This window comes from Dermacentor albipictus, chromosome 7 (genome assembly GCF_038994185.2).
Source record: "Dermacentor albipictus isolate Rhodes 1998 colony chromosome 7, USDA_Dalb.pri_finalv2, whole genome shotgun sequence".
In the NCBI taxonomy this organism is placed as follows: Eukaryota; Metazoa; Arthropoda; class Arachnida; order Ixodida; family Ixodidae; genus Dermacentor; species Dermacentor albipictus.
In genome coordinates, this window is record NC_091827.1 from 60871745 (window position 1) to 60884556 (window position 12812).

General features: G+C 46.3%; 1 protein-coding gene across 1 annotated transcript in view; it reads left to right on the plus strand.

The window, feature by feature from the left end:
• LOC135904779 (protein-cysteine N-palmitoyltransferase Rasp-like) overlaps positions 1 to 12812 on the plus strand; it is a 37615-nt gene that overhangs the window by 8030 nt on the left and 16773 nt on the right. The window contains exons 3-6 of the mRNA XM_065435759.2: positions 57 to 124; positions 1984 to 2094; positions 6186 to 6380; positions 10838 to 11071. Coding sequence (XP_065291831.2) covers positions 57 to 124; positions 1984 to 2094; positions 6186 to 6380; positions 10838 to 11071 — 608 coding nt within the window. The remainder of the gene's footprint in view (positions 1 to 56; positions 125 to 1983; positions 2095 to 6185; positions 6381 to 10837; positions 11072 to 12812) is intronic.

A 12812-nucleotide genomic window follows, 5' to 3' on the forward strand; every position in this document is an offset into this window, starting at 1 on the left:
TATATCTCAATTCTTCGTAACCTTGCGGTGACATGTACATTCTTTTTGATTCTTAGACACATTTCTCTTGGAGGAAATGCGGCATTCTTTCGGAGACAGTCCATATGGTCTTCGGCAAAAGCAAGTACGTTATTAGTTGTTTTATGCAATAAGCATTATGACAACTTTTTCGCGTTTGACAACTATCTACTATGGATGAATTGGGGATGGCGGACCACAGTGTACGTCGTAACCAGCGCGTGGAAGTGGTACCTTTTGCATCCCACCCAACTTTGGCCTGCGAGACGGATACTGCAGTAAAGCAATCCCCTCACAACTTCGCTGACGCATGAAACGATGAGTGTTCTCTGCGTGACCCCCGCACGGGAATTCGTATAAAATTTAAGGCAGAAAGGTAAAAAGACATGTTCCAGCATGTAAGGGAAAACGCGGGAGAAGCACAGGGAAAGAACGCCTGCCCAGCTATCTTTTTTCTCTGTGCTCTGTGATTTTTACGTTTCCTTTCTATTTTTCTTATGCACTGGAACATGCATTTGAGCATACACATCAACTTGCGCAGAACTTGTGATTTCGGAAGATAGTCGCAGAAATGCCGAATATAGGTTTCACGCCTTCAAGCGGCGTGCATGAAGTAGAAGGATCAGGAGACGCCTCACGACTATTCCTCATTTCTTTTTCTTTGGGCGTCCTACGTTTGTCCTTTTCGCCAATGCTGACCTTACGCAATCCCTCCCCGCCAATGAATAACCATGCAAATAGCGAATTAAAGACGAGTCGATCCTTATACGTTATTGTAACAACTGCAATTAACTTTTTTTTCTTGATACAAGGCCGATCAGCTTGTGCAAGGCCTTTCAATCCAGGCATATGCTGGGGGCCCTCACATGCCGAGGGAATCTGGCAAAATACAGTGAACGCGCACGGAATCAATAAAAACAAAGCGCCCTTGAAAAAACCGGCATGACATATCCTACCATGATCGAGCAGCTAATAACTTGGAGCATTAGCCTTCACCATTCTTCGCAAGCTCACTTGCTAAAGATGATGGTACCTGACTGTATGCCGTTAGGGCTGCAACATCTATGTTCAGTATCAGTCGCCTGAACTCGTGTTGCAGTCTTTACGCAAGAGAACAGCGCGACTTCATGCCCTCCTGACAAATCTTGATTCCACTACCACTGCACTTTGTCGATAAAGTTAATTCAATACGATTGTGCTAGTTGCTCAGCGTCTTATGCACTGGTTGGGTTAACCACGTCGTTTAAACTTTGTCGTCACCGATCAAATTTACCTGTAAGTTTATGATCCATTTTTCCAAAGGAATATCGTTGGTGTAGTAAGGCTAAAGCTGCTGTGAGCTTTACGTTGTTCCGGAAAACACATTTGTTATCTACAGCGTATCAGGGCATATCATTTTAACGGCTCTGATGCTGTTGCCAGCTTGCCGGGCGGAAAGTTTCGGAGGGATATGGTTGCTTTAATCTCTAGATTGCGAACATGCCATATGAAGTACGCGAAGCGATACATGTTTCCAATGATGCAAAAGACCTTAAAATGCCTTGCCTTCTTCCACTGCAGTTCTAGCGGTGATGACATATTTATCTTAAGGTATTTCTGTGTGGTTGTTTTCGAGGAAACGTTATATTGATAAAATTTAGCTTAGGGTTATACAAGTCAAAAAAGATATCGCACATATCAAACTAAATCAACTATTACCAGGCGCAGTTCCATGGGCTACCCAGCCAGAATTAAATAGGATGTTTTATTTTGTTTCCTGTAAAGCAAATCACGCACGATGTCATAAGTCTTTCAGAATGTGTTCAATTGCTCACTTTTTATTATTTATGAACATGTCAACACCCATTCAGCAACATATCATTATGAGTATGCGTTATGTGTTTACGCCTTCACCGTGGGATGGCCCGTTTTAACATTAACCGAAATCCATACTCGGCAACAACACTGCTTCCTTCGACCACGCAGGACATGACCAATTGGGGATGGCGGACCACAAAGTACGTCGTGACCACGATGTGGAAGTGGTACCTTTTGCATCCCGTGCTAGGCAGAGCAGCAGCCTACATAGCGCCGTCGGTAAGCACTGTCTTCTTCACCAATGCATTACTGCTTAGCACACCTTATGAAATTCTCGAAATTTTCTCTGTCGAATTTCGTATATTCCTAAAGCCAACAAAGCTACCTGGAGGCTAACACAACCTCCCGCCATAACATATCGCTAAATCTAGTGGGAGAGTAGCAAAACCGCCGATTCAAGGTGCTCAGTATAAAACCCGTTTCAGCTGCAGCCGATTGCAAGCTTTCATTAAGCCGCTCACGCTGTACTATAGCAACATGAGTACACCTAGTGACGTACTGTTGCCCTACCCGAGGCAGAGGGTGCTCGCAAATGGGAGGGCTATGGACACTGCGTCGATGAACGCTCGAAGACGGGACATGAGAAACAAACATTTCCGAGGGGCAGCACGACGTATAGCTCGTGCGGCCCTGTCACATCCCAGCACATGAAACAGGCTTAAGGAGCTGTCGCCGTCAGCGACAAGGTGACACAGCATTATTTGTAAATAATTTGACAGCTTTAGAAACACCCAATCAACTGTAGCTTCATAAAGTGCACAACGATAGCATTCGCACTAGAAATTCTTATGGTTTGTCACGGGACCTCCGGCGCAACATAGTAAAGTGCGTACAGTGCGGGTCACAAACCATGACAGAATATCACATCGGCCTAGGGCGATGCCTCGCTTGCCTACAATTTTGAGTGCTTGAGTGGCACCTAATTGAAGCGTTTCGAAAGCATTCTTCGCTATATGGGACATTAAAGACAATAACTCCGAATACCAAGTGTGTTTTATATGGTTGAATGCCTTAAAACACATTTTTAATGAGTCAAAACATTCAGCGTGATACAAGGTCATGTCGGTAAGAATGTTGCCATTTCAACGTTTGAATTCTTGCTTCGCTTATTTGTGAGCTATAGTATATACTGTTGTATATTGAAGTAAGCAGTAGCTTACTTGCCGAGACACAGCCAATACAATGAAAAGAACCACAAGGCATTTACGTGGCCTTCTTATACAGCTAAACAGAGCAACTATTCTTTGACATCAGGGAGCCGTACAAATGCATATGTTTTTTATCTTAGATACAACAATCCAAGAACTCAGTTACATCACAGCACCATTAACACACGTTCTATCTAAAGGGTGACGACACAACAAATACATCTGAACAACCCTTAACTCATAATACACATTCATCCCCACCTATAAAGGAGAGAGAGAGAGCGCAAACTTTTTTTTCAAATCAACAAGATTTGAATCCGGCGCCTTTTTAGTGGGTCTGGGCACCCGCCGCAGACGCGGTTCTGAGACCTTGTCTCGAAGCTGCTTCCTCGGCCCGCTGGACGGCCCAGAGTTGTGTTGTCAGGTCAGAGCTGAACAGTGTGGTCACCCAGCGTGGCCGAAGGCTGGCGGTGGAAGAGGGGTCGGCACTGCCCGACTTGTTTGTTAGGTCCCGACACTCCCATAACATGTGATTTAGTGTGGCAACCTCGCCACACGATGTGATCTATAAAGGAGGCCTTTTTTTTTTAGCTGCACCAAACTTTTTAAAGATTGCCTACGGCAATTGCTTTTCAAAGTGTCCGACGAAATGCATTGGTGTTCAAGTTACTTTATTGCTTAAATGCATAAAACAACGGTCCTTTTTTTTAAGAAATAACTGGAACGCCGATGCATTTCACCGGCCACATTGAAAACAAATATTTGGGAACTAGTGCTGTATGCTGGAAATTGTTCCTTACGCCTACCGCACACTCACTGGCATGCACACGGTGACCCCAGTTGGCAAGAGGCTCACTGAAGAATGACACGTGCCCAGCATATTCATGGCACCGCTTATGCATAGCTAGTTTCGATTGTGGCTATACGTTGTGCGGGTATAATGATTCAATGCTAACGCATTACCGTCGACAAACATCGTGAGATGTGTTCTGCCGCATTTTAGAAAACTAATTTCGGCTTGAACGTTATTGTGGAGACATTGATTATGGGTCAAAAAGCAGAGAAGTGCCAACACGGTTGAATGAAAACACTAGGTGTCTTTTGAAAAAAAAACTCTAGGCTTTGTGATTTCCGCGAACTCAAGCAATCCCACTGCCTAAATGAGAGGATGAGAGACAGCATATGCGCATCAAGGTGCGGAGGACACCCAGAAGTAAGTTAGCTACCCGGCCAGGGTAGCCAACTAACTGAGGTTAAGGGCATAGCAAGCAAAAAAGAAGGGACTCGCACAGAGAAACGTAAAGTGCGTACAGAATCCCAAAGATAGCCCACGGAGTTCTCAAAATCTGTTATGTATGCACACAGACATCAGAAACAGGAGCACCGCATGTGTGACCTTCTGCGCCGAATTCCTTTAGAAACACTGTACCTATAGGCACTTCCGTTCGGAGGAGGAGGAGGAATAAACTTTTATTGTAGAACCAGCACTTTATGATGGCCGGGCCTACGCCTCCCACGAAGGGACGTCGAGGGCTTGCCTCGCCGCCGCCTCGCGGGCGTGCTGGGTCGCCCAGGTTTGGTCGTCGAGGGTGGAACTCCGCAGAGCCTCATGCAACCTCGACGAGAGAGTCGTGGTGTTAGTCTGTGCGTACTGTGCTGGGCACTCCCATAGCATATGCGAAAGCGTAGCCAGGTGAATTCCACAGCACCGGCAGTAGGGGGTAGTGTAGACGTCCGGAAATATAAGGTGGAGGCGGGCAGGTGAAGGGTACGTGTTTGTTTGTAGTAGACGCAGGGTGGTAGCCTGCGCCCGGCTGAACTTTGGGTGAGGCGGGGGGAAGATTCGGCGACTCAGGTAAAAGGCCTTAACAAGATCGTTATAAGTTGTCAGACTGTCCCTGGTGTCCAACTCATCTCCAGTGACTCCGGCGCGGTTGACTAGGCCTCGCGCAATGGAGTGGGTGACCTCGTTGAGATTGGGGAGGTGTGGGTGGACAGGGCCCGCATGGGCCGGGATCCATGTTAGGGAGATTATGCTGTCTTTAGAGTGTGGTGCCTGGCAGAGGATGCGAAGAGCTTGGGGACAAATACGCCCTTTGCTGAAGTTAGTAACGGCTGAGCGAGAGTCACACACTATGGTGTGACAGGTGGGATCTAAAGTGGCCAGGGCGATGGCCACTTCTTCAGCCGTCTCTGCAGTGGGGGTAGTGACGCTGCAGGCATGGTGTAGGGCTCCATCGCGTGTGGCAACGGCCACAAATCGTGTGCCATGGGAGTATCGGGCTGCATCAACAAATGCGACGCCAGGTACGTTGGCAAGGGCTTTTATGATAGCTCCGGCCCGAGCTTGGCGCCTGGCCCTGTTCGTCCACTATCCGTTCGGATAGTGGACGAATTTTATGCCCATCGAGTACGTTTGCACGTTACTCGCCTATAAAGACTGGGTGGCAAGCAGAAGGTAATAATGATCACGACAATTTCCTGCCTGGTTCCGCAAAGCAGCTAGCTCCAAAAATGAAGCGCTATACTGCAGTATTGTTCCTACTTGTTGGTTACCCATTCGAGAAGACGTGGATTGTTGTTTACAGCGAGAAACAAACGAGTACCTACATGAATTTGAAGACACGTGTGCTTTATGCGTACGCACAGCGGTAATTGCGTCCGTTTTATTCTTGCATTTTCATTTCGCGCAAGGGGCTACATTTTCTGATCAACATTGCAACCGCTGCATGTTCGTGCTGCTCGGAAATGAAAACCCAAATACGCACAATTGTGCACCGCAACAAACACACTTTACACAGTAAATATTGCCATAGCTTGTAAACAAATTGCGCTAAAAATGAAACTGAAGCTCAGTGACTGGCACTCCGCGTTTTTTAGAGCAGGAACCACTGTTGCACTGCAAAATGCGCTAAAAATAGTTTATGGAGAAGACAAAACATCGCTCTAGTAATTTTCAGCAATTTCTGACACTTCCAAAGACACTTTAAGTCGTGAAATCTACATCGTTTATCGCTTTAACAGTACCCTTCTTCATCTACTACTTCGTTACGTGTCAATTCCATCTTCTTCTCCGCTTATGTTGCATACGCATAAAACATTTCACGTAACGCTACTGCCTGTTCCCCTTTTTCACTAGATCGTCCCCCAACTTTCTCGCAGCTCGTTCCCGTCTTCTATGCTACCTACTCCTGCCTGTTCGTGACCTTTGCCTTTGGCTGGGAAGTGACGATCCTGTTCCTTGGACAGCACGTGGCGTTCTACGCCGCGGCCACATTGCGCTTTCCTGCCCTTTGCTACGTGGTCGCCGCTGTGATTCACATGCAGAAGTTTGTGCTTCCTGTCGATCCAATCGAAGTGAGTCAACAAACGACCCTGTTCCAGAGCTAACAAGTCATTCATTTCTTCGGCGTTTTTGTGTGTGCGTGTGTGTGTGTCGCGCAGCGCAACTACCACGCGAGTCGGTTCTACCGAGTGTTCCTAAAATAATAGCGATAGGCGTGCATAACTCTAGCTGCTATACCGCTGCCTAAATTGAGCTGAAATTTCGCACGAACGTGTGATTCCACTCCGTGATTCGTCTAATACAGCATTGTTTTTTGCGCATTACTTGTCCGTTCCGATGACAGCGCCTCAAAAGTGTCCGACGCCTCCAGTGGCACCAATCAAGAAATGTAGATTACGCTGCAACGAAAACGTGACGACATCAGTCCCCACTACGGTGTGCCGCTACGGCGTTCTCCGTGTTGGTGAAAGTTGGCTTCCCGGTTGCGTTGCAGCGAGAATGAACTCCTTCTGAATAGCGTTACCAAGCACGAAGTCCACTTCACATTTATTGTGCACGAAACGGTTAGCAGGGAGGGGGGGGGGCGCTCAAATAATGCCGAGAGATGTGCACCAAATTAAATCCACTGGGAAGTGTGACACCTATGCGAAGTTTCAGCTCAAACGAGCCCATAGTTCAGCTTACAAGGTGATAATTCTTAAGTTTTTTGGAATTTTTCAAAACTTGCCTGTGGTGGACAGAATAAATCTTGCCATTCAGCTTGATTAATCGAAGAAGCGGACATCACTAGCCAGAAAAATAGAAAAACGTAATCACCTAATTACCAAAAATTCACTAATTCACTTCTTAACTATTTAGCTGAAAGGAAATATTCCAATTTATTAATTTGCAGCCAGTAAACTTGGAAGACGTAAGCACTTGAAATGAATTTCCAGGATGACACCAGTTTTTAGACATTGTTTGCCAAAGTGTGGAACTATATACATGGGTGTTCGGGATACTTTTCTGCTTCGATGCATCAAAGAACGTTTTGTTTAAAGAAAGTAAGTGGAACAACAGTGCTTTATCATGGCAAGTTTTAGTGGCGCATATCTTCAAACTAGTGTCATTGTGGACACTTATTCCAAGTGAATACGCCTTGAAAACTCACTGGCTGCAATTTGTAAATTGTAATATGTGTCGTAAAATAATTAATTCGAATGATAATTAGTGGATGTTGATCAATAATTGAAAATGTGTTATGATTTCTCCTCTAAGTGATGTCCGCTGTTCTGAATAATTCAGCTCGAGTACTAGAACTATGTTATGTGCAACATGCTATTTTTAAGAATTGCATAGAAGTTAAAAATTATCACCCAGCATACTTATCCCTCATATTCAAAGACCACCTGTTGCACACTCTATGCACAGTGACATATTAAAATGCGTGAATTTTTCTAATCTCATGTAATCGCCACTTTTTCTCCTTACACAAAGGTGAACGCCTCGCGGGCTTGGATGCTTTGGCTATCTCTTGTTACGTATGTGCAGTGCGGGCAGGCATCTTTCTACACACTGCTGCAGTGCATTGACATAGCTTCAGCATGTCCATGCAGCTGTCGCACCAACAGAATGAGAGCCGCACATTGGAGCGTTCCCGTTAACAGTGGACCACACTGTACATCACAGCAATGTTAATAAACTATGAAGGGCCAATATACAAAAGTTCATCACCATGAAGGCGTCAAGTTATACACACTTGCATGCATTCTCCCGACTTACACATGATGTACCATATTACCTGGCGTAGCAGTTAGCTATGGTTTGTGCCTCTACCGTCCACTACGAATGATGTGAACTTAAGGCCTGAAGAAAAGTCTTCAATACATACAAACTCAGTGCGCAGCTCATTTATTTACCGTAAGTATCACCGGTCTCTTATAAAATTTGATATAGTCCACCCTGGTAAATGTTACCACGCTCATAATCAATCGATGTGTTGATTGTTTAGTACAGTGTACAGTGTACTTGTGTGCCTTGTTTTGATATAGCTTTTAAAGACCCTCGACCTAGCCCTAACCGCATGCTTTGTTATGAAGTAGGACAAGCCATCGTGGTTCTTGTATGTCATTCCTGTGCAGGAAGTGCGAAGCACGTTAGGAAAAAAAAGCTTCGCCATGATCATGCATTCAGTGTCTTTCTGAGCCGTCCGGTTACGTAGATTTCCCCACCCGTATAGAAATTACGGGACTTCTGTCACACATACTTGTCATACAAAAACCTAACTACAACCGCACAGAACATGGCTAGATGAATTAAGGTGGACGTATTTCCGAGAAACAAAACAGCTCAAAACAAGCTCACGCTACAGTGGACAGGAGGCGACGAAAGATTGCCAAAATTAGGAGTGATGACGTCATGACGTAGAACACGTCTCGAAGTTCGGACGGTGAGGAAAGAAAGATGGCGCCTGACGGACCGGGGACGACCGCTTCGCAATCGACCTGCCTAGCAGACAGCTTGCGCTCCAGCCGCAGTGCTCGGCGGATATGGGGCCATGATCAGGGCACCGCTGAACAGCTTAAGGAAGAGATAACTGGCCCGCAATCCGCAACGATGGCGGCAAGGTGTTTCACAGTAGTCAGTTTCACAGTAGTGACAGTAGGCAAGGTGTTTCACAGTAGTGTTTCACAGTAAGACGCGTGTCTCGCCACAAAGCATTTCAGCACGTGTTCGTCATGCACGCGGCCCAATCGGGGCCCGACGCATGCTCGGAGTAACACAGGAGTGTCATCGCTGATTTGATTAGGTCACGCACACACGTGGTCTAATGGCGAATGAAACCGTGGCGAACTTTGTCGTCGTCGGCTTCGTTTTAACAGCGAAGCTGTTAAGGGCTAGTTTCCACAGGACCGTATCCGTGAGTAGAAACAAAACCCCACATACGTGGGCCGATACCAAAGGTAGTGCAATGCCGGGCTGACCCGCGGCGGAGGTAAAGCAGGCGTTAAGCACTTCCCATACGTGGGCCAATACCAAAGGTAGTGAAATGCCGGGCCGACCCGCGGCGAAGGTGCAGTTCTCCATTAAGGGACCCGTACACACAGCTTCGCTGGTCATCCGTCTTCACAGAATGGAAAGGCACTGAGCTCATTTTTTTTTTTACTCTTCACAGTGACCTTTAAAGACGTAGAACTGGTCAAAAGTATTTAAGAGCTCCTCCACGACGGCGTCCCTGATAAGTCACTGCTAAACTCGACAATTTAACTTCTGTGAATTATTTACATCTGTCTCTCATCATATACCGTGAATACCCGAGTTGAAATAATGAAACGCTGCTGATTTTGCCTGAAATTTCATCCTTGTCCCTTCGATCTCCCCGTTGGTTTGGACGTTAAGCTTTTTCTATGTACAAGTTCAGCCGAAGGCTATGTTTATTGTCACGTCGCGCCTAGCTGATGCCATCATACCGCTTTCGAATCTATACACACATAACAATATTTTGCTAAGGATGGTAGAAGAATTTTACGTTTAGTGCACTCATGGTGAGTGTCATGGTACACACGTCCCCCCCCCCCCCCATAGGAATAGAACACTAAATGTATTGCAAGTAGCCCTGAAATATTCGCCCGAAAAAAATTACATGACAGAATGAATTACCATCAACATAAGTCCCGCAGAAACATTGCAAGTAATAACAACACAATACTTATACGCAGAAAAAATCGAAACCAAATTTTGCTTTCTCAACGAATGCCCAACAAGGTGCAAAAAAAGCAATATTCCCATATTACCTATACGGTTGCTTTTGTGGTTGAACCATTGGGTCTGCTTTCACGAAACCCTTTATGCTGCGATAAATTTACCCTCGAGTAGGAAGCTTTGCGGAAGTGACGGTAACTTCACGATGCACGTCATTCACGTCAGTGGCTCAGCGGCTATGGCTTTGTGCTGCGGCTCATGACTTGAGAGGTTCATTGACTTGAGAGGTTCATGATCCATTCCCAGCAATGGCAGCTGCATTCAGTTTGGGGCGCAATACCTAAATGTCCGCGTACTTATATTTTTATGCTCACAGTGGTCGAAATTAGGAGGCCTCCGTTACGGTGTCTCCGATGACGCACTGTTCAGTTTTGTGGCGCTAAACCCCACAGTTTGACTTGCATGAATAATTTTACATCTGCCCGTTTATATATGATCTGTGCAAGAAGATACCGTTACGTCCGCAAAGCTTTTAAGCTAGAGTAAGTTCATCATAGGCACACAAAAAACAAGCAAGTTGCTCAGATTTGCCGCCAGAGTTCTGCTGCTGGCAAATCTGTTGTACTGAGGACGGCATCCATTGCCATTCTATGGCACTGCGTAGGCCGGCATTGATATCGCAGGTAGGTCAGTTGCTGAAAATGGGGTAAATGAGGTTAACTCTTGTTTAGGAACCAGGACTCTGAGCACTAACCGATTGAAAGGTCTGGCTATATATTTTTTTTTCATCTGTGGTGTTGTGGCAACCTGTGTGTTCGGTAACTGTAGATCTTCTTTCGTTCTTCAGTACATGTATCCCAGGTACGGCCTGATGCCTTACAGGGCAGCCTTCGTCGCCTTTCACTGGAACCTCATGCGCGGACTCAGCTTTAGCCTGGACTTCATTCGAGCGAAACGCGAGAAGCGCAGCGATGGCAACCAAAGCGGGTGGCCGCCGTATTGGCAGTCCCTGGCGTACTTCCTCTACCTGCCCACAATCTACCTGGGACCACCGCAGAACTACGACGACTTCGTAGCCCAGGTATGTCAAAGCTTTTGCTACTTTCGTTCGTAGTTTCAGATTCTCAGAAGTCACGCAAAGCTCCATGAAGTTAAGCATTTCGGGACCATGGGTAATGAGCTCTCGAATGCACAAGGTCACAATTACGTTACATCACTTTTAATGCGATTAGCATTCTTCAGATATTTGACGCACTTATCGGGGGATGACATTCTATGTATATATCTTTATTTGAATGTATCTGTGTATCTGCCAATATATCTATGTCTATAACCATTTCCCTCCAACCTGAGTCTCTGGACGGCCCATGGTTGAATGGGTAGCGCATCGGGCTGCCTTGTTAAGGAAACAGTGAAATTAGTGTAAGCGCAATAGTTGCCTTTCAGCTATCTAATGTGCATACATCAATATCACTATATACAAGACACGTCTTTTTTCTCACCGTGGTTCCAGATTGTCGAAAATGAGGAAGTTCCTTTCAATATTTTTTTTACTATATGTCCATTACCGCTTAGTGCGACACTTTTTGTAGTTGCCCTCCGGATTTTCCGCCTCGTCGTCAGTTGCCATGGTAGCCAGCCTCCGCACCGTCGCCGGTGGTGTTAGGAGGGGCTTAGTCGTGACGCCATACGTTTCTCCACCATAGCATACAAAAGACAGCGTGTCTAGCTTAGCGTGGCGAGTTTTACGACAAGCGATGTAAGGTTGCCTCCCCTCTTGCTTCATAAACCTTGTCATAGTAAGGTCCCCCGTCAGTCAGCTTCTGATAGGTCTCAAGGAAGCACACCCTGCCTACAATTAGAAAACCCGTAAGCATCATCGAGCAGCTGCTAAGCGTTGTCGCTATGCGTCGCCCGAACCGAGGGAAGGGTCGACGTGCTCAGATGCAAGACAAGAGGACTGTGCATTGGCTGCGCAGTGCGAGGTCTAGAGTAGCGTCAACGCGCGCACACTTTTGAAGCGTGGCATCACTAAAGCGGGTCTGATTCTTAGTCGCGATCCTATAAACGGTTCCAGTGCCGCAAATTCACACGTCGACACATCTGGGTATACGCAGATTGTAGGACACAGTAAGGGTAACGTTTAACCATGCAAATAATTATTGCAAGTTTGTTTTGGTAATAGCAATGGTCGTTTTGGTCACGGTAAGGCCAAATGAAAACGCGCCAAGCGTCTGAACAGGCTCGCGTGCCCGCCAGGAGTTCATAACTCGAAGGACAGCTCAGCGGGAATAAATCAGACATTAATATTTTTTTTTATTCCAAACACTCATTTTATATACTCGTGACGTGGCGCCACCTCCTACGCATTGGCTGCGCCGTCACGTGCCCAACGACACACGCTCTAGGCCACACGTTTTGTCACCCAGATGGCTGCGACGTGACGTGCACATTTAAGCACGCACTGGGCACCACATCCAAAACCGCGGAGCCACCACGGCGTCGGAAAAGCACGCTTGCTTCGTGCCCCGGAAGCTCGGGTTCGATTCCCACCCAGATCAAAAGTTACCTGATATTGTTTTTGAAAGCAATGATTTACTTGTGTTACAGGAACCTCCCTTGGAAATTTGACATCAATTCGAGTACTTCTTTATGTGGTTTTACTCTTTGATGTCGGCCCTTTTCGGTACCATCATTCGGTCCTGCCGCCGACTACCAAGCCGGATTTTCACGTAATGCGGCATGTAATGTCTTTGCATTAAAAATGTGTCTTTATCATCTTATTATCCTCCCCCATTGCGTGCAGAGCACGCGAATGTTCA